Below are 19,391 nucleotides of genomic sequence, written 5' to 3'. Positions count from 1 at the left end.
TAATGAAGTTCTCCTTTGGGATCTATAAATGCCATAAAAATACAAGATCAGGATTTTAAAATTTAGCACTGGCCATTCTTGTCTAAGAAAGAGATGAATTATTATTGATTTAAAACAACATTGTTGTTCATCATGACATCATTCACCAGGCTCTGTTAAAATGTATATTATTTTATGGGTTAATTAATTAATTGTGTATTGTGTTATGTAGATACTATTTGAGTGAAAAGATAATGTCATTATATCACAAGTATTGCATCATATAACTCACCACGTGTGTCCCTTTTAATTAAATTACACTTACATTAAAGTGTTCCTTAATCCTGCCTTTAACCTTAAATAGACCATAGTAGCAATAATAATTACTATTCCTTTAATAGTCACCATTTACTACTCTTTGCATTATAGTTATATCCTAATTAGGTTTTAGAGACATCTAGTGGTGGTGTGTCGTGCCAACACTTCAGCTGCTCCAAGTGTTCCCTCAAACTATGGAAGTGTATCAATAGTAAACAATAAGAAAAAAACAAAACAAATAGCCTTCTGTCTCCTTGATATATAATATAACCAACTCTGTAGAGCTAAATAGACAACTGAAAAACACTAAATTGTCATGTAGCCTTTCTTATGAGCCACACTGCACGTGCAGAAGATGGTCATTAGTTACACAACTCATTATTGTAAACAAAACGACAGTCTATTTCATGTTCTTTTTTGCTGCTTATGCAGCTTAGTGCCAGTTTGGCATCGTTTGGTGCGTGGAGTAAAGGTGCCAGGGGAGAAGCTCAAATATATTTTGAGCGCACTGCGCAGACGCAGTAGCTTCATCGCTGGTAGTTTCCTTTCCTTGCCTCCTTCCACGTGGACCCTGTCATTGACCAAAACAGTCGAGTGTTTCGTGGCAGCCGGAGCCGGAGTCCAGAGCGCAGCGTGGCGCACTGCAGCAGGGAGGCGGAGGGCGGACTGGCAGATGTGCAGATCCTGATGCAGAGGAGCATGAGCTCGTAAACATACCGGAATATTCACTGTTTACGTCTTTTTTATAAATAATATATAAAGGTAGGCTTTCAGAGAACATTTCTGTGTGGACTGCAGATATCTACAGCTGCTTAGTCTATGTTTTTCATTCTTCCTTACTATCCAAAGCCTGGATAAAGCATTCATATCCACTTAATGAACAAATCCCTTCAGATGATTGGTCTCATTATGCTTGTGGTTTCTACATTTTGCCTGCAGGTGTTATGGCATCTCGTCTGAGTTGGTCGGTCCTGTCCGGTTTCTTGCTGCTGCTCTTTGTGTTCCCAGGTCAACCTGCAACACTCAGGTAAACCAATGAGGACACCTGCTCCTTTCACACGCCTCTGCTGTGTGCAGTTAATTAATCATTTATGAAGTAGGCCATTACACTTTAATGTGGTGAACTGGAAGAATGAATTTTGCCCAATCAAAGAATAGGGAAAATACGTAAAGATGTACAATTATTCCCTGTGCCCATATGCAAAATGTACACTGTTGTTGGTGATGATTTATTGTTCTCAAATGATAATTAGGGATGAAGAAGCTCCTGCTGGACTGGCCAATCCTTTCAAATCTGGAGAGGAGAGCCACAGGTAAGCAAATAAAACATAAACATACTGATAAAACATAAACAAACCTCATGATCTCAGTGGACTTTGGTTGTGGGAACATAGCTGACAGAGCACTCAAGATTGTTGGACTATTTAGAACCATTTATCTCCCTGAAAATGATTATAGAACATTACGTAATTACTTCCTTACCACAGGTTGGTGGAGTGATTCCAGCTCCCACAGATGAATGCTGTCTGCATACTCTGGTGTATGAATGTGTGTGTGTGAATGTGTGTGTGTGAATGGGTGAGTGGTGCTTTGAGTGCTTTGAAGGTAGAAAAGTGCTGTATAAATACGTGACCATTTACCATTTTGGTCAAAATCACAGTGACACCTCTATCACAGGTTGCTCCAAAGTTATATTGACTCCATTTTGAAGGAGGGCCAGGCTAGACCAGAAATCAGCTCCCGGGAACAAGGTAAAAATCTATATTAAAATGAGATGTTTTGAGGTCCAAATCTTATTAGACTACAGAGCTATAATGTGTACTGTATGTACATTTTTATCATGTCTTGACCCCTACATGTTCTGTGTTGTCCAGAGGTGTTCTTCCTTTTCCGTCTTCATGACTATGACCGCGGTGGATTCCTGGATGGTTTGGAGATGATAAAATTACTTTCAGATTACAACACCTTTCACAAACCTGCTGCTTATCAATATAACACTGTAAATTGATATGTTTTTGATAGTTGTAATTGTTTTCATTGTTCATTGTTGTAAAGTTAATTACCAAGCTGTCTTATAGGTGGTGTCTTTGGTGGACTTTTTACTGCAAACTCAGGATCTAAATCATGATGGCCTATTCAGTCCATCTGAGCTACTCTCACCTCCGTTAATTCAAACACAGGTAATGCTCCTGGACAAAACCTGTATTCAAATGTTGCAATGATTGGACATTAATCTTTCCTTTATTTTCTTAAAATATTAAGCATAAAGAAGCTACACAAGACCAAAAAGACAGTGCTCAAAACAAAGTGGAGGTTAAGATGGAAACACAGCCACAACAAAAACAGACCACGAAGGAGGACGGCGTTTTGTCAGCAGATGAGCAGCACCCTCCCCAAGACGTCAGAACAGCAGAACATACAGCAGAGCAGACAGCAGAGCAGACTGCACAGGTGACTGCAGAGCAGACTGCACAGGTGACTGCAGAGGAGACTGCAGAGGAGACTGCAGAGCAGACAGCAGAGCAGACAGCAGAGCAGACAGCAGAGCAGACAGCAGAGCAGACTGAAACTGTGGCTGTCCCTGTGCACCAAGGACAACCAGAAATATAAAGACTTGGGATTTACATTTTATGTGTATTTATTTGGATTTAATGCTTTGAAATAGTAATTACTTATTAGTTATAGGCCTACTTATTTATGGGAAGAGATGCACTATTTCATATTTAGACAATTTCTCACTTTGGAAGAATGTTTCATGTTTGCACTTACTTTAAGCACTGGAATGTTTGAAGGGTATGGTGTTATGGTAGTGTTTTATACAGACTGCATGTACTCCAATCATTTCTATAAACTTCAAACAGTAAATAACTGACAAAGAACTGTTATTTGCAACATATGATAGCCTATGTATCTAAATAAGTTGATGCCTGGGGATTTGCAGTCATTTTAAATGAGGCTTATGTCATGTGGCTGTTTTAGGCTTAGCAGCCTCTATCTGCAGGATGTTGTCTATCAAGGTCAATTCTGACCTGAATATCATATTTCTGTCAAAGAGCACTTGCTACAATGATAATATAACTTACAAGTGCATTTAAATCATTTTAATTCCTGCCGCTGTGACTCGTGGACACGCCCTTTTCTGCGTTGTTTCTATGCAACAGTGACAACAAACAAGATGGCGGCGCATAGGCACAACTCAGGTTTGTAAACTATAATTATCATTAGGAAGAGGTAAGTTAATATTTTGTAACTGCTTATATTTCTCCTCTCAGAGGCAATGGCGTCAGACGTGCACAAGAAGATTAAAGCAGCTTTTAAAGCTTTTGACTACGAAGCTAACAACACTGTGGATGTTAGGTGAAAACAGCCTCATTGGGTTAAGTTATAACTGTTATAATTGTTATAGATCCAACTCTGGACTCATAATTTATTGTAAATTTGCTTAAAATGTCTGTCAATTTTATAACAAAGGGAAATACAATAAAGCATGTAGGATTGCACTAGGTGTGTACTCACTGAAAGAAATACAAAGGCCAATGACTTTTCTCATGTGTGTTTTTAGAGAGATTGGTACCATAGTCTTTTCTCTGGGCTGCTTCCCCAGTCAAGCTGATCTCCATGATTTTATAGCACAGGTAAAATACATATTAAACACAGAATAATGTAAGTTGAATGATGTAACGCTCCCTGTGTCGGCTCTATAAAGACTCAAGTAAAACATCATTCCATTTGGCAATTCGTTCACCATTTAACCTACTGTGCACATAAACTGAGATATGTTAAAATGCATCAAGGTCTTGTAACCAGGTAGAAGAGGATCACACTGGGTTCATCCATCTGGAGAAATTTCTTCCTGTCATGACAAACGTTTTATTGGAGAAAAGGTTTGTGTTTCAGCTTTAGAAAAAAACACTGACATACCTTTAAATCTTAGAGCACAACTAAAACAAATGCATTTATGTTGTGTGCTTCCAACAGGTTCCCTCCAATCCCTGAGGACAAACTTCTTCAAGCTTTTGAGGTCAAGACCTGCATGTGTTTTTGGCGTATTTGAGCTGCCAATCAGGTTTTTTTTCTGAAATTGTCTTAATTCTGCTTGTCGCCTTGTGGTTTGACAGGTTTTGGACAAAGAGAAGAAAGGCTATTTGGAACAAGAAGAGCTGACTAAATATATGATGCAGGAAGGTAAAGCTTGTTCAATTGGGTTTGGGTTTTTTTAAACAAATTTGTCTCTTTGCATCAAGGAAGCATGCAAATTATCCCTCAAGCCTCATTTTGTATGTTGTCTGGTACAGGTGAGGTTTTTTACTCAGGAGGAGATGGATGAAATGTTGACAGCACTCACTGACCAAAAGGACAATGTGATCTATTACAAAGATGTGATTGATGAACTAATTATTGACAATGACATATAGTTTTTGTGTAATATAGCCAACTTGGCAGTTTCAAACAAAGAGCCTATTTTTTGTATTTTAAACTATTTTTAACAAGCCATCAGAACCACAGATTGCATGTAGCCCAATCATTTCTTTAACCTGATAAAGAATTGTTATTTTGTAACATATGATGGCCTATGTGTAAATAAGCTGCTGATTGGGGATTTGCAGTAATTTTAATCACAACAAATGTGATTATATCAATTAGGCTATGTATTTTTTATTTTAAATCATTAAAAAAAACTTTCACCATTTGTTTTTTCTCAAACTTTTGTGATAACCTTAATTGGAGCATAACAAATCTGATCAAAACACATCAAAATAGATAAAGTAAAAAGCATGGACCAAAAGCACATGCTGGCATTAGGCATACTTGAGTTTTACAGAATAACTTGACTCCATATTGTCATTCAAAATAGATATTGGTAAGTAAACACTCCCTTTATGAAAACAGTCCAAGTAAGGCAAATTTGTAATTCACACACCCAATTCAATGAAAACAAATGGTGGAAAATTACATGAATTCCATAGGTATTTCTTTCACACAAGTCATTTATAGGGTTTTTGAGTCAATAAATAAAGAGTGAAACAAACACTCCACCTAAAATTACCCAATATATACACACATACCGGAATGTAAGATCTCCACAAGTATCAGAAGTATTATTGATCAGCATCTAGTCCCTTCAAAATGGCTCATACAGAAACAATAAAATGCATTTCATATATTATGCCATATCTCTACAAGGATTTGTATTGTAGCAGCATATTGTCCTATCCTCCCCCATCAATGAAATCAGATCATTCTAGTAGAACTCAAAGCCCTACCAACTGCAACAATTTCCCATCATTTGGTCCCTAGTATAATAATAACAACAAAAATAGAACCAGCATTAGACAAGAGCAGGAGGTAGAGAACTTGAGTTGACATATCCAACTACCAATAGTGGTCTTTCAACAGAGTTTTTGAATTATTGCACTGCTGTACATCACACCTAATGTAATGGAAAGAGCAAAAGATGCAAATGTGTTTTTCACAAAATGGGAAGAACAGTAGCTGCTGTTTTATGCTGCCCCCAGTTAAGTTTTCTATTCACCTTTAAAATAAAAAAGCTAGTAAGTGGAGTTATTTTTATCTTTTATATTTAGTTGAAGTTTGCTGCATAGTGGTTTAAATATGAAATGAAACAATTCTGCAAACTTTGATGCCACATTGCGATGAATTGCTACTCTGATTTATGTCTTATTATTTCATCCAAATCACCATGTTGACTCAGACCCAAGGCTATAGTGTTGCAATAAGGCTAGATTTTTTCAAGTGACAGAGTTGCTGTAAAAGGGTTGACCTGATTCTACCACAAAGAAAATGTTGTAAATCCTCATTAATGCTGACATTATAAAAGTTACCAGCATCACATTCAATACTTGCATGTGCAGCAGTGGTAATTTTGCATGTCAAGTTTCCTAAATCATATTAAACATTTTAAGACTAGATTTGCAGAACCAGGCCAGCAGCGGAGATGTTGTCGCCTCCACCTGCTGTTTGGTAAACCTCGGTACAGACTAACACAGGTGCCACACAGATCTCGTAGTCTTGTTCTTTCCAGCAGCTCACAGGCCTGCTTTCTTGAAGAGGGATGCGTTGACTTCCTTCCTGTCTACTTACTGAGAACGAGTCATCCATGATTAGTCTCGCCTTGCTAAGGTCGATATCATTAGACCCACATACATGGCGGTTGGCAGTGAGTGAGGCCTTGGCAGTGGCTGACATAGTGTTTTTCCACTGGGACCCTCGTGTCACGATCATGGCTTGAAAGGCCAGTGTGTGAACATGAAGTCGAGTCAGTGGCTTCATTTTAGTTTGGTTGCCTTCATTTCTCACTGCGAGTTTGTAGCGTTGGTTAAGGATACGGTAAACTTCCCTCATCTGGTCCAAGACAGTGGCTACACGGGGATTTGGATCTGATAATACAGTAATGTTCGATCCTTTAAGTAGGCTGAGCAAGTTTGGAAGCTCTTGTTCATTCATCCCTAAAGAATCAGCCTACGAAGAAGACAAAATGAATTTAGTCATGTACATTTGCACTTCATGCACTTATCTCAATGGGTTCTTGACTATCAATACATACATAAGGTATAACATAATGTAAAAGGTCTTCCATGATACTTTCTTCAACAAAACTGGCCATTTCAAAGTGAGTACCAAGTTTAGCTGATGAGGAGGATATAAGGTCCGACAGACGAGATAGGAGAGAATCACGTTCACCTGAATTAATGAGAATAAACAGTAAGAGGTCAAGTATAATAACATAAATCAAGCCTTTTACAACATATTGCATATTTACCTGTTTGGAAGGGGAAACTATCCATCATCTGTAGCCCACCCACTACAAGCAGATCTGGCTTGAAGTGTGCTAATTTTTTTGCAAATTCCTCCATTGAGTCCAGGTATGGATTATGATCATCACTGTGTATAATGTATCTAGATCACAATAACAAAAGTCAATACACTATTCACATTTCACAGTGGGCATTAATAAGCATTTGAAGTGAAACTACCTACCTATTAGCCCTACGTGAGATATATGGTCCCCAAGCCGCACCCACTGGATATTCCAAGATTAGGTGAATATCTGGCTCTTCAAGTATTTTTCCTGCCACTGAAAAAGAGAAGCAAATATAAGCAAAGAGTGAAATCAAGACTCAAGTCAAATGATAGTGATCGCGGGTACTGAATAAAGCTATTTAGATTGTATTAATGTGTTAACATTATATATATGCATTAATATCTTTGCTTGTACCTGTAATGTGCTCAGACAGGACGTCAGTAAAGTCTGGGCTGAAGCTTCCCCCGAGCAACACATCACATCCTTCTTTTGCCAGGCGACCGGCCATTACTGGGGCATTACCCCCTACTGACCATCTGTTACCGGGCAGGTCACGGGATGCTTCAACCAACTCACTGAAGAGTGTGTCATTTATCATAAAGCGCCTGCACAAGCATAAACAGTGAGATAAACATGTACAAGCAGGAAAAACCTGTTTTTGGCAAATAATATCTAAGGCACAACAATTTCATAAGGTTAGGGTGTATCCACCTTTATTAGTTATTCAAAGTTAGACTTAATGCTATAATCCCATTTAATTCCAAAAGCAAGCAATAAATAATGCACATGACTGTGACATTAAGTACAACAGATCCTTCTGCAGGTGTGCTTATGATTTAAAAAAAAACTCTGAATTGGCTGATCTTTAAACTACTTACTCTGCAGCAGCTCCGGGTGCAAAGAAATAAGCAAAACTCTGAGCAAGTTGCTCAGTGCTTTCCAGGTAATCATGATGCAGGGGTTGCTCTGAAGGAATTAGGCCAATCTTATTTAGCAGTGACACTCCATCCACCAGTAAATCTGCACAGCCGCCAAAACCTGTAGGAGAACAGATCATATAAAGACAAAAAACACAGGCAGAAGAAAGTACTAGCCACTGCCAGTGGAGCTAGGATGTAAGCATGCAAACTGTAACATACATGCTGTGTCAGGAGCAACATGAGAGGCATGACTACAGCTTGTAGAATTACACATGCTGATATAGCTTCAGCTGCTGTATTAAATGTCTAAAAATGCACTTCTTTTAGCACCTGTCAAGAAAAAAAAATGCACTTCCTGCAAAACACATAAACCTTGTTTCCTGTCTGTGAAAACATTTCAAAAGTACATTCACGGAGTGCAACCATTATGAGAAATACTACTTTATCTTAGATAACACAAAATGCAATTAGGTAAGACTGGGGCGTTGAGCAGATTTGAGACAAGACAAGACAATATTCTACCTGTCACAGTTCAGTTAGTAAACAGCACTAAAATGCAGAATGGTTTCTTCCATTATAGATCATAGAGTGGGACTCTCTGGACAGTTTGTTCCAACAGGGAAGTGAATAGATTTTTGCCCATGTATAAAAGCAGTCTTAGATATTTTTACATTTTACATAACATTTACATTTCTTTGATGAGTCTTTTCCGATCCCTTTATTTACATTAGCTTTACCGTGTTACACTCGGTCGTTATAGCACACAGGGAGTGTTTTAATTCAGCTACGAGGAAACAGCTATAGATTTGAGATTACTGGGGTGTGCTTGAAGAGGTTTACGCAGCACATGCACTCACCGATGGCCACTTTAGGTCTGGCGACATTGTTGATCCCGACTTTTTGTTCAGCGCGTAGTAAAGAGGACAAAACCGCGTCCAGCCGGTCATCCAGCACAGTGCGTTCAGACGAGCGGAACCAGAAAGCCAAAAACACAACGAATAAGGACACTACAGGTCCATATTTAACCCAGGACACCCGTCCACCTCCCTCCATAGTTTAGTCTGACTGCATCACTCGGTGATCCGTGAATAGGAGGCAGTGGACCCGCCCATGTGAGGCGGGTCTAGAGAGGGGTGTTTGTTTTATATTAGAGAATGTTCCGTCCGGGAGGTGATAAGTAATAAAGACGGTTTTACTGCATTTAATACTATTGCAGATAACATTTATGGGCAATATTTGACATCGAAATATCTGGTTTCATTATATATATATATATATATATATAATGAAACCAGATATTTCGATGTCAAATATTGCCCATAAATGTTATCTGCAATAGTATTAAATGCAGTAAAACCGTCTTTATTACTTATCACCTCCCGGACGGAACATTCTCTAATATAAAACAAACACCCCTCTCTAGACCCGCCTCACATGGGCGGGTCCACTGCCTCCTATTCACGGATCACCGAGTGATGCAGTCAGACTAAACTATGGAGGGAGGTGGACGGGTGTCCTGGGTTAAATATGGACCTGTAGTGTCCTTATTCGTTGTGTTTTTGGCTTTCTGGTTCCGCTCGTCTGAACGCACTGTGCTGGATGACCGGCTGGACGCGGTTTTGTCCTCTTTACTACGCGCTGAACAAAAAGTCGGGATCAACAATGTCGCCAGACCTAAAGTGGCCATCGGTGAGTGCATGTGCTGCGTAAACCTCTTCAAGCACACCCCAGTAATCTCAAATCTATAGCTGTTTCCTCGTAGCTGAATTAAAACACTCCCTGTGTGCTATAACGACCGAGTGTAACACGGTAAAAGCTAATGTAAATAAAGGGATCGGAAAAGACTCATCAAAGAAATGTAAATGTTATGTAAAATGTAAAAATATCTAAGACTGCTTTTATACATGGGCAAAAATCTATTCACTTCCCTGTTGGAACAAACTGTCCAGAGAGTCCCACTCTATGATCTATAATGGAAGAAACCATTCTGCATTTTAGTGCTGTTTACTAACTGAACTGTGACAGGTAGAATATTGTCTTGTCTTGTCTCAAATCTGCTCAACGCCCCAGTCTTACCTAATTGCATTTTGTGTTATCTAAGATAAAGTAGTATTTCTCATAATGGTTGCACTCCGTGAATGTACTTTTGAAATGTTTTCACAGACAGGAAACAAGGTTTATGTGTTTTGCAGGAAGTGCATTTTTTTTTCTTGACAGGTGCTAAAAGAAGTGCATTTTTAGACATTTAATACAGCAGCTGAAGCTATATCAGCATGTGTAATTCTACAAGCTGTAGTCATGCCTCTCATGTTGCTCCTGACACAGCATGTATGTTACAGTTTGCATGCTTACATCCTAGCTCCACTGGCAGTGGCTAGTACTTTCTTCTGCCTGTGTTTTTTGTCTTTATATGATCTGTTCTCCTACAGGTTTTGGCGGCTGTGCAGATTTACTGGTGGATGGAGTGTCACTGCTAAATAAGATTGGCCTAATTCCTTCAGAGCAACCCCTGCATCATGATTACCTGGAAAGCACTGAGCAACTTGCTCAGAGTTTTGCTTATTTCTTTGCACCCGGAGCTGCTGCAGAGTAAGTAGTTTAAAGATCAGCCAATTCAGAGTTTTTTTTTAAATCATAAGCACACCTGCAGAAGGATCTGTTGTACTTAATGTCACAGTCATGTGCATTATTTATTGCTTGCTTTTGGAATTAAATGGGATTATAGCATTAAGTCTAACTTTGAATAACTAATAAAGGTGGATACACCCTAACCTTATGAAATTGTTGTGCCTTAGATATTATTTGCCAAAAACAGGTTTTTCCTGCTTGTACATGTTTATCTCACTGTTTATGCTTGTGCAGGCGCTTTATGATAAATGACACACTCTTCAGTGAGTTGGTTGAAGCATCCCGTGACCTGCCCGGTAACAGATGGTCAGTAGGGGGTAATGCCCCAGTAATGGCCGGTCGCCTGGCAAAAGAAGGATGTGATGTGTTGCTCGGGGGAAGCTTCAGCCCAGACTTTACTGACGTCCTGTCTGAGCACATTACAGGTACAAGCAAAGATATTAATGCATATATATAATGTTAACACATTAATACAATCTAAATAGCTTTATTCAGTACCCGCGATCACTATCATTTGACTTGAGTCTTGATTTCACTCTTGCTTATATTTGCTTCTCTTTTTCAGTGGCAGGAAAAATACTTGAAGAGCCAGATATTCACCTAATCTTGGAATATCCAGTGGGTGCGGCTTGGGGACCATATATCTCACGTAGGGCTAATAGGTAGGTAGTTTCACTTCAAATGCTTATTAATGCCCACTGTGAAATGTGAATAGTGTATTGACTTTTGTTATTGTGATCTAGATACATTATACACAGTGATGATCATAATCCATACCTGGACTCAATGGAGGAATTTGCAAAAAAATTAGCACACTTCAAGCCAGATCTGCTTGTAGTGGGTGGGCTACAGATGATGGATAGTTTCCCCTTCCAAACAGGTAAATATGCAATATGTTGTAAAAGGCTTGATTTATGTTATTATACTTGACCTCTTACTGTTTATTCTCATTAATTCAGGTGAACGTGATTCTCTCCTATCTCGTCTGTCGGACCTTATATCCTCCTCATCAGCTAAACTTGGTACTCACTTTGAAATGGCCAGTTTTGTTGAAGAAAGTATCATGGAAGACCTTTTACATTATGTTATACCTTATGTATGTATTGATAGTCAAGAACCCATTGAGATAAGTGCATGAAGTGCAAATGTACATGACTAAATTCATTTTGTCTTCTTCGTAGGCTGATTCTTTAGGGATGAATGAACAAGAGCTTCCAAACTTGCTCAGCCTACTTAAAGGATCGAACATTACTGTATTATCAGATCCAAATCCCCGTGTAGCCACTGTCTTGGACCAGATGAGGGAAGTTTACCGTATCCTTAACCAACGCTACAAACTCGCAGTGAGAAATGAAGGCAACCAAACTAAAATGAAGCCACTGACTCGACTTCATGTTCACACACTGGCCTTTCAAGCCATGATCGTGACACGAGGGTCCCAGTGGAAAAACACTATGTCAGCCACTGCCAAGGCCTCACTCACTGCCAACCGCCATGTATGTGGGTCTAATGATATCGACCTTAGCAAGGCGAGACTAATCATGGATGACTCGTTCTCAGTAAGTAGACAGGAAGGAAGTCAACGCATCCCTCTTCAAGAAAGCAGGCCTGTGAGCTGCTGGAAAGAACAAGACTACGAGATCTGTGTGGCACCTGTGTTAGTCTGTACCGAGGTTTACCAAACAGCAGGTGGAGGCGACAACATCTCCGCTGCTGGCCTGGTTCTGCAAATCTAGTCTTAAAATGTTTAATATGATTTAGGAAACTTGACATGCAAAATTACCACTGCTGCACATGCAAGTATTGAATGTGATGCTGGTAACTTTTATAATGTCAGCATTAATGAGGATTTACAACATTTTCTTTGTGGTAGAATCAGGTCAACCCTTTTACAGCAACTCTGTCACTTGAAAAAATCTAGCCTTATTGCAACACTATAGCCTTGGGTCTGAGTCAACATGGTGATTTGGATGAAATAAGACATAAATCAGAGTAGCAATTCATCGCAATGCGGCATCAAAGTTTGCAGAATTGTTTCATTTCATATTTAAACCACTATGCAGCAAACTTCAACTAAATATAAAAGATAAAAATAACTCCACTTACTAGCTTTTTTATTTTAAAGGTGAATAGAAAACTTAACTGGGGGCAGCATAAAACAGCAGCTACTGTTCTTCCCATTTTGTGAAAAACACATTTACATCTTTTGCTCTTTCCATTACATTAGGTGTGACGTACAGCAGTGCAATAATTCAAAAACTCTGTTGAAAGACCACTATTGGTAGTTGGATATGTCAACTCAAGTTCTCTACCTCCTGCTCTTGTCTAATGCTGGTTCTATTTTTGTTGTTATTATTATACTAGGGACCAAATGATGGGAAATTGTTGCAGTTGGTAGGGCTTTGAGTTCTACTAGAATGATCTGATTTCATTGATGGGGGAGGATAGGACAATATGCTGCTACAATACAAATCCTTGTAGAGATATGGCATAATATATGAAATGCATTTTATTGTTTCTGTATGAGCCATTTTGAAGGGACTAGATGCTGATCAATAATACTTCTGATACTTGTGGAGATCTTACATTCCGGTATGTGTGTATATATTGGGTAATTTTAGGTGGAGTGTTTGTTTCACTCTTTATTTATTGACTCAAAAACCCTATACATGACTTGTGTGAAAGAAATACCTATGGAATTCATGTAATTTTCCACCATTTGTTTTCATTGAATTGGATGTGTGAATTACAAATTTGCCTTACTTGGACTGTTTTCATAAAGGGAGTGTTTACTTACCAATATCTATTTTGAATGACAATATGGAGTCAAGTTATTCTGTAAAACTCAAGTATGCCTAATGCCAGCATGTGCTTTTGGTCCATGCTTTTTACTTTATCTATTTTGATGTGTTTTGATCAGATTTGTTATGCTCCAATTAAGGTTATCACAAAAGTTTGAGGAAAAAAACAATTGGTGAAAGTTTTTTTTAATGATTTAAAATAAAAATACATAGCCTAATTGATATAATCACATTTGTTGTGATTAAAATTACTGCAAATCCCCAATCAGCAGCTTATTTACACATAGGCCATCATATGTTACAAAATAACAATTCTTTATCAGGTTAAAGAAATGATTGGGCTACATGCAATCTGTGGTTCTGATGGCTTGTTAAAAATAGTTTAAAATACAAAATATAGGCTCTTTGTTTGAAACTGCCAAGTTGGCTATATTACACAAAAACTATATGTCATTGTCAATAATTAGTTCATCAATCACATCTTTGTAATAGATCACATTGTCCTTTTGGTCAGTGAGTGCTGTCAACATTTCATCCATCTCCTCCTGAGTAAAAACCTCACCTGTACCAGACAACATACAAAATGAGGCTTGAGGGATAATTTGCATGCTTCCTTGATGCAAAGAGACAAATTTGTTTAAAAAAACCCAAACCCAATTGAACAAGCTTTACCTTCCTGCATCATATATTTAGTCAGCTCTTCTTGTTCCAAATAGCCTTTCTTCTCTTTGTCCAAAACCTGTCAAACCACAAGGCGACAAGCAGAATTAAGACAATTTCAGAAAAAAAACCTGATTGGCAGCTCAAATACGCCAAAAACACATGCAGGTCTTGACCTCAAAAGCTTGAAGAAGTTTGTCCTCAGGGATTGGAGGGAACCTGTTGGAAGCACACAACATAAATGCATTTGTTTTAGTTGTGCTCTAAGATTTAAAGGTATGTCAGTGTTTTTTTCTAAAGCTGAAACACAAACCTTTTCTCCAATAAAACGTTTGTCATGACAGGAAGAAATTTCTCCAGATGGATGAACCCAGTGTGATCCTCTTCTACCTGGTTACAAGACCTTGATGCATTTTAACATATCTCAGTTTATGTGCACAGTAGGTTAAATGGTGAACGAATTGCCAAATGGAATGATGTTTTACTTGAGTCTTTATAGAGCCGACACAGGGAGCGTTACATCATTCAACTTACATTATTCTGTGTTTAATATGTATTTTACCTGTGCTATAAAATCATGGAGATCAGCTTGACTGGGGAAGCAGCCCAGAGAAAAGACTATGGTACCAATCTCTCTAAAAACACACATGAGAAAAGTCATTGGCCTTTGTATTTCTTTCAGTGAGTACACACCTAGTGCAATCCTACATGCTTTATTGTATTTCCCTTTGTTATAAAATTGACAGACATTTTAAGCAAATTTACAATAAATTATGAGTCCAGAGTTGGATCTATAACAATTATAACAGTTATAACTTAACCCAATGAGGCTGTTTTCACCTAACATCCACAGTGTTGTTAGCTTCGTAGTCAAAAGCTTTAAAAGCTGCTTTAATCTTCTTGTGCACGTCTGACGCCATTGCCTCTGAGAGGAGAAATATAAGCAGTTACAAAATATTAACTTACCTCTTCCTAATGATAATTATAGTTTACAAACCTGAGTTGTGCCTATGCGCCGCCATCTTGTTTGTTGTCACTGTTGCATAGAAACAACGCAGAAAAGGGCGTGTCCACGAGTCACAGCGGCAGGAATTAAAATGATTTAAATGCACTTGTAAGTTATATTATCATTGTAGCAAGTGCTCTTTGACAGAAATATGATATTCAGGTCAGAATTGACCTTGATAGACAACATCCTGCAGATAGAGGCTGCTAAGCCTAAAACAGCCACATGACATAAGCCTCATTTAAAATGACTGCAAATCCCCAGGCATCAACTTATTTAGATACATAGGCTATCATATGTTGCAAATAACAGTTCTTTGTCAGTTATTTACTGTTTGAAGTTTATAGAAATGATTGGAGTACATGCAGTCTGTATAAAACACTACCATAACACCATACTCTTCAAACATTCCAGTGCTTAAAGTAAGTGCAAACATGAAACATTCTTCCAAAGTGAGAAATTGTCTAAATATGAAATAGTGCATCTCTTCCCATAAATAAGTAGGCCTATAACTAATAAGTAATTACTATTTCAAAGCATTAAATCCAAATAAATACACATAAAATGTAAATCCCAAGTCTTTATATTTCTGGTTGTCCTTGGTGCACAGGGACAGCCACAGTTTCAGTCTGCTCTGCTGTCTGCTCTGCTGTCTGCTCTGCTGTCTGCTCTGCAGTCTCCTCTGCAGTCTCCTCTGCAGTCACCTGTGCAGTCTGCTCTGCAGTCACCTGTGCAGTCTGCTCTGCTGTCTGCTCTGCTGTATGTTCTGCTGTTCTGACGTCTTGGGGAGGGTGCTGCTCATCTGCTGACAAAACGCCGTCCTCCTTCGTGGTCTGTTTTTGTTGTGGCTGTGTTTCCATCTTAACCTCCACTTTGTTTTGAGCACTGTCTTTTTGGTCTTGTGTAGCTTCTTTATGCTTAATATTTTAAGAAAATAAAGGAAAGATTAATGTCCAATCATTGCAACATTTGAATACAGGTTTTGTCCAGGAGCATTACCTGTGTTTGAATTAACGGAGGTGAGAGTAGCTCAGATGGACTGAATAGGCCATCATGATTTAGATCCTGAGTTTGCAGTAAAAAGTCCACCAAAGACACCACCTATAAGACAGCTTGGTAATTAACTTTACAACAATGAACAATGAAAACAATTACAACTATCAAAAACATATCAATTTACAGTGTTATATTGATAAGCAGCAGGTTTGTGAAAGGTGTTGTAATCTGAAAGTAATTTTATCATCTCCAAACCATCCAGGAATCCACCGCGGTCATAGTCATGAAGACGGAAAAGGAAGAACACCTCTGGACAACACAGAACATGTAGGGGTCAAGACATGATAAAAATGTACATACAGTACACATTATAGCTCTGTAGTCTAATAAGATTTGGACCTCAAAACATCTCATTTTAATATAGATTTTTACCTTGTTCCCGGGAGCTGATTTCTGGTCTAGCCTGGCCCTCCTTCAAAATGGAGTCAATATAACTTTGGAGCAACCTGTGATAGAGGTGTCACTGTGATTTTGACCAAAATGGTAAATGGTCACGTATTTATACAGCACTTTTCTACCTTCAAAGCACTCAAAGCACCACTCACCCATTCACACACACACATTCACACACACACATTCATACACCAGAGTATGCAGACAGCATTCATCTGTGGGAGCTGGAATCACTCCACCAACCTGTGGTAAGGAAGTAATTACGTAATGTTCTATAATCATTTCAGGGAGATAAATGGTTCTAAATAGTCCAACAATCTTGAGTGCTCTGTCAGCTATGTTCCCACAACCAAAGTCCACTGAGATCATGAGGTTTGTTTATGTTTTATCAGTATGTTTATGTTTTATTTGCTTACCTGTGGCTCTCCTCTCCAGATTTGAAAGGATTGGCCAGTCCAGCAGGAGCTTCTTCATCCCTAATTATCATTTGAGAACAATAAATCATCACCAACAACAGTGTACATTTTGCATATGGGCACAGGGAATAATTGTACATCTTTACGTATTTTCCCTATTCTTTGATTGGGCAAAATTCATTCTTCCAGTTCCACCACATTAAAGTGTAATGGCCTACTTCATAAATGATTAATTAACTGCACACAGCAGAGGCGTGTGAAAGGAGCAGGTGTCCTCATTGGTTTACCTGAGTGTTGCAGGTTGACCTGGGAACACAAAGAGCAGCAGCAAGAAACCGGACAGGACCGACCAACTCAGACGAGATGCCATAACACCTGCAGGCAAAATGTAGAAACCACAAGCATAATGAGACCAATCATCTGAAGGGATTTGTTCATTAAGTGGATATGAATGCTTTATCCAGGCTTTGGATAGTAAGGAAGAAATGAAAAACATAGACTAAGCAGCTGTAGATATCTGCAGTCCACACAGAAATGTTCTCTGAAAGCCTACCTTTATATATTATTTATAAAAAAGACGTAAACAGTGAATATTCCGGTATGTTTACGAGCTCATGCCTCCTCTGCATCAGGATCTGCACATCTGCCAGTCCGCCCTCCGCTCCCTGCTGCAGTGCGCCACGCTGCGCTCTGGACTCCGGCTCCGGCTGCCACGAAACACTCGACTGTTTTGGTCAATGACAGGGTCCACGTGGAAGGAGGCAAGGAAAGGAAACTACCAGCGATGAAGCTACTGCGTCTGCGCAGTGCGCTCAAAATATATTTGAGCTTCTCCCCTGGCACCTTTACTCCACGCACCAAACGATGCCAAACTGGCACTAAGCTGCATAAGCAGCAAAAAAGAACATGAAATAGACTGTCGTTTTGTTTACAATAATGAGTTGTGTAACTAATGACCATCTTCTGCACGTGCAGTGTGGCTCATAAGAAAGGCTACATGACAATTTAGTATTTTTCAGTTGTCTATTTAGCTCTACAGAGTTGGTTATATTATTATATCAAGGAGACAGAAGGCTATTTGTTTTGTTTTTTTCTTATTGTTTACTATTGATACACTTCCATAGTTTGAGGGAACACTTGGAGCAGCTGAAGTGTTGGCACGACACACCACCACTAGATGTCTCTAAAACCTAATTAGGATATAACTATAATGCAAAGAGTAGTAAATGGTGACTATTAAAGGAATAGTAATTATTATTGCTACTATGGTCTATTTAAGGTTAAAGGCAGGATTAAGGAACACTTTAATGTAAGTGTAATTTAATTAAAAGGGACACACGTGGTGAGTTATATGATGCAATACTTGTGATATAATGACATTATCTTTTCACTCAAATAGTATCTACATAACACAATACACAATTAATTAATTAACCCATAAAATAATATACATTTTAACAGAGCCTGGTGAATGATGTCATGATGAACAACAATGTTGTTTTAAATCAATAATAATTCATCTCTTTCTTAGACAAGAATGGCCAGTGCTAAATTTTAAAATCCTGATCTTGTATTTTTATGGCATTTATAGATCCCAAAGGAGAACTTCATTACTGTAAAGGCTTTTGGCTGAAGGCCACTGCCCTCAGAATACTTTATGATTCTTATATATTACTTCATCCTTCACCTCATTGTGTTCTTCAGGTCACTGGCTGTTGCTGCTCACGGAAACAAGCGTTCGTGCTGAAGCTGTTGACATCAGTCTCTGCTCCAGCATCTTCTCATTATTCTGCCATGCCTTATTTAGTTGCTTATTTGGCACACACTAAACCCATTAATCACCCATAATGAGTCCAGCCTGCAGAGGCCAAGCACTAAAAACCTTGTGTAGTAGTGTACATTAAGAAAAAAAAAAGATAAAGTCTCTGTAGAAATACAATGTATTCAGGGCTGAATGATACACAGCAAAAGAAATATCTATTTCCTTCACCCTCAGTCCCCTTGACTGATCACATAATTTAATTTTTTCTCATTAAAAACTAATAAAAATGGCTTTCATATGAGTTTCATGAACATAAAGAAGACTGGCCATCAGTAACAATTTAGACAAACACTAGTAGTTATACCTCAAAACTAGTCTGAACTCTGCTCCAAACCACATATCTTTACTGACACTGCAGGCTATAAGCTGTAGACCTTTTGTAGAATTGAATCTCATTTTGATAATAAAAAAGTGTTACTGTAATTGCACAGCTCTCAAACACCCACATTTTCACACAGTCAAAAGCGACATCAGGGTCAGGCCGGTGCGTGACTCATTACTTCACAGCTGGCTGGTGCCTAAACATCCCACTGACACTCACTTACAGGAAGAAAGATCAGTCTGTAATT

At 38.6% G+C, this 19,391-nt stretch overlaps 6 protein-coding genes across 6 annotated transcripts; 3 read left to right on the top strand and 3 right to left on the bottom strand.

Annotated features, from left to right (window-relative positions):
- The first annotated feature begins 995 nt into the window (after nt 1-995).
- On the top strand, nt 996-2,923 carry cgref1 (cell growth regulator with EF-hand domain 1). Its single transcript, XM_055229736.1, has 8 exons — nt 996-1,059; nt 1,237-1,324; nt 1,551-1,610; nt 1,975-2,048; nt 2,172-2,296; nt 2,376-2,477; nt 2,560-2,772; nt 2,836-2,923. The coding sequence occupies exons 2-8, from the start codon at nt 1,242-1,244 to the stop codon at nt 2,905-2,907; spliced, it is 729 nt and encodes a 242-aa protein (XP_055085711.1). The 5' UTR covers nt 996-1,059; nt 1,237-1,241; the 3' UTR covers nt 2,908-2,923.
- Nucleotides 2,924-3,109: 186 nt separating this feature from the next.
- On the bottom strand, nt 3,110-17,713 carry LOC117388537 (cell growth regulator with EF hand domain protein 1-like). Its single transcript, XM_033986103.2, has 8 exons — nt 17,554-17,713; nt 17,288-17,375; nt 17,001-17,060; nt 16,564-16,637; nt 16,316-16,440; nt 16,135-16,236; nt 15,204-16,052; nt 3,110-3,341 (listed from the first exon to the last, which is right to left on the bottom strand). The coding sequence occupies exons 2-7, from the start codon at nt 17,368-17,370 to the stop codon at nt 15,717-15,719; spliced, it is 780 nt and encodes a 259-aa protein (XP_033841994.1). The 5' UTR covers nt 17,371-17,375; nt 17,554-17,713; the 3' UTR covers nt 3,110-3,341; nt 15,204-15,716.
- Nucleotides 3,318-4,517, top strand: LOC117393900 (dynein regulatory complex protein 8). The gene is made up of 6 exons (XM_033991909.2): nt 3,318-3,497; nt 3,570-3,654; nt 3,860-3,932; nt 4,105-4,181; nt 4,276-4,318; nt 4,416-4,517. Exons 1-6 carry the CDS (start codon nt 3,473-3,475, stop codon nt 4,515-4,517), a joined length of 405 nt encoding a protein of 134 aa, XP_033847800.2. The 5' UTR covers nt 3,318-3,472.
- Nucleotides 3,836-9,118, bottom strand: LOC117389671 (ADP-dependent glucokinase-like). The gene is made up of 7 exons (XM_033987379.2): nt 8,898-9,118; nt 7,999-8,158; nt 7,535-7,725; nt 7,297-7,393; nt 7,079-7,215; nt 6,863-6,999; nt 3,836-6,777 (listed from the first exon to the last, which is right to left on the bottom strand). The coding sequence occupies exons 1-7, from the start codon at nt 9,091-9,093 to the stop codon at nt 6,223-6,225; spliced, it is 1,473 nt and encodes a 490-aa protein (XP_033843270.1). The 5' UTR covers nt 9,094-9,118; the 3' UTR covers nt 3,836-6,222.
- Nucleotides 9,503-13,429, top strand: LOC117388529 (ADP-dependent glucokinase-like). The gene is made up of 7 exons (XM_033986091.2): nt 9,503-9,729; nt 10,470-10,629; nt 10,903-11,093; nt 11,234-11,330; nt 11,412-11,548; nt 11,628-11,764; nt 11,850-13,429. Exons 1-7 carry the CDS (start codon nt 9,534-9,536, stop codon nt 12,402-12,404), a joined length of 1,473 nt encoding a protein of 490 aa, XP_033841982.1. The 5' UTR covers nt 9,503-9,533; the 3' UTR covers nt 12,405-13,429.
- Nucleotides 13,913-15,218, bottom strand: LOC117388546 (dynein regulatory complex protein 8-like). The gene is made up of 7 exons (XM_033986115.2): nt 15,127-15,218; nt 14,970-15,054; nt 14,692-14,764; nt 14,443-14,519; nt 14,306-14,348; nt 14,142-14,208; nt 13,913-14,031 (listed from the first exon to the last, which is right to left on the bottom strand). The coding sequence occupies exons 1-7, from the start codon at nt 15,149-15,151 to the stop codon at nt 13,913-13,915; spliced, it is 489 nt and encodes a 162-aa protein (XP_033842006.1). The 5' UTR covers nt 15,152-15,218.
- Nucleotides 17,714-19,391: the final 1,678 nt, after the last annotated feature.

Source organism: Periophthalmus magnuspinnatus, chromosome 3 (genome assembly GCF_009829125.3).
Source record: "Periophthalmus magnuspinnatus isolate fPerMag1 chromosome 3, fPerMag1.2.pri, whole genome shotgun sequence".
Taxonomy (NCBI): domain Eukaryota; kingdom Metazoa; phylum Chordata; class Actinopteri; order Gobiiformes; family Gobiidae; genus Periophthalmus; species Periophthalmus magnuspinnatus.
Note: the sequence above shows the minus strand (reverse complement) of the source record. Positions and strands in the feature narration are given on the sequence as shown.

What these genes read in the sequence shown, in the direction of transcription:
- LOC117393900 (XM_033991909.2), top strand. Translation starts at nt 3,473, where the DNA reads ATGGCGGCGCATAGGCACAACTCAG. An exon ending in TCCATGATTTTATAGCACAG is followed by an intron (nt 3,933 to 4,104) that starts GTAAAATACATA and finishes TCTTGTAACCAG; the next exon opens with GTAGAAGAGGATCACACTGG. An exon ending in AACTTCTTCAAGCTTTTGAG is followed by an intron (nt 4,319 to 4,415) that starts GTCAAGACCTGC and finishes GTGGTTTGACAG; the next exon opens with GTTTTGGACAAAGAGAAGAA.
- LOC117389671 (XM_033987379.2), bottom strand. Translation starts at nt 9,093, where the DNA reads ATGGAGGGAGGTGGACGGGTGTCCTGGGTTAAATATGGACCTGTAGTG. An exon ending in CAGACCTAAAGTGGCCATCG is followed by an intron (nt 8,159 to 8,897) that starts GTGAGTGCATGT and finishes GTTCTCCTACAG; the next exon opens with GTTTTGGCGGCTGTGCAGAT. An exon ending in GCACCCGGAGCTGCTGCAGA is followed by an intron (nt 7,726 to 7,998) that starts GTAAGTAGTTTA and finishes ATGCTTGTGCAG; the next exon opens with GCGCTTTATGATAAATGACA.
- LOC117388537 (XM_033986103.2), bottom strand. Translation starts at nt 17,370, where the DNA reads ATGGCATCTCGTCTGAGTTGGTCGGTCCTGTCCGGTTTCTTGCTGCTG. An exon ending in TCTGGAGAGGAGAGCCACAG is followed by an intron (nt 16,638 to 17,000) that starts GTAAGCAAATAA and finishes CCTCTATCACAG; the next exon opens with GTTGCTCCAAAGTTATATTG. An exon ending in CTGCTTATCAATATAACACT is followed by an intron (nt 16,237 to 16,315) that starts GTAAATTGATAT and finishes GCTGTCTTATAG; the next exon opens with GTGGTGTCTTTGGTGGACTT.
- cgref1 (XM_055229736.1), top strand. Translation starts at nt 1,242, where the DNA reads ATGGCATCTCGTCTGAGTTGGTCGGTCCTGTCCGGTTTCTTGCTGCTG. An exon ending in GGTCAACCTGCAACACTCAG is followed by an intron (nt 1,325 to 1,550) that starts GTAAACCAATGA and finishes AATGATAATTAG; the next exon opens with GGATGAAGAAGCTCCTGCTG. An exon ending in CTGCAGAGCAGACTGCACAG is followed by an intron (nt 2,773 to 2,835) that starts GTGACTGCAGAG and finishes ACAGCAGAGCAG; the next exon opens with ACAGCAGAGCAGACAGCAGA.
- LOC117388529 (XM_033986091.2), top strand. Translation starts at nt 9,534, where the DNA reads ATGGAGGGAGGTGGACGGGTGTCCTGGGTTAAATATGGACCTGTAGTG. An exon ending in CAGACCTAAAGTGGCCATCG is followed by an intron (nt 9,730 to 10,469) that starts GTGAGTGCATGT and finishes GTTCTCCTACAG; the next exon opens with GTTTTGGCGGCTGTGCAGAT. An exon ending in ATCTCACGTAGGGCTAATAG is followed by an intron (nt 11,331 to 11,411) that starts GTAGGTAGTTTC and finishes ATTGTGATCTAG; the next exon opens with ATACATTATACACAGTGATG.
- LOC117388546 (XM_033986115.2), bottom strand. Translation starts at nt 15,151, where the DNA reads ATGGCGGCGCATAGGCACAACTCAG. An exon ending in TCCATGATTTTATAGCACAG is followed by an intron (nt 14,520 to 14,691) that starts GTAAAATACATA and finishes TCTTGTAACCAG; the next exon opens with GTAGAAGAGGATCACACTGG. An exon ending in AACGTTTTATTGGAGAAAAG is followed by an intron (nt 14,349 to 14,442) that starts GTTTGTGTTTCA and finishes TGCTTCCAACAG; the next exon opens with GTTCCCTCCAATCCCTGAGG.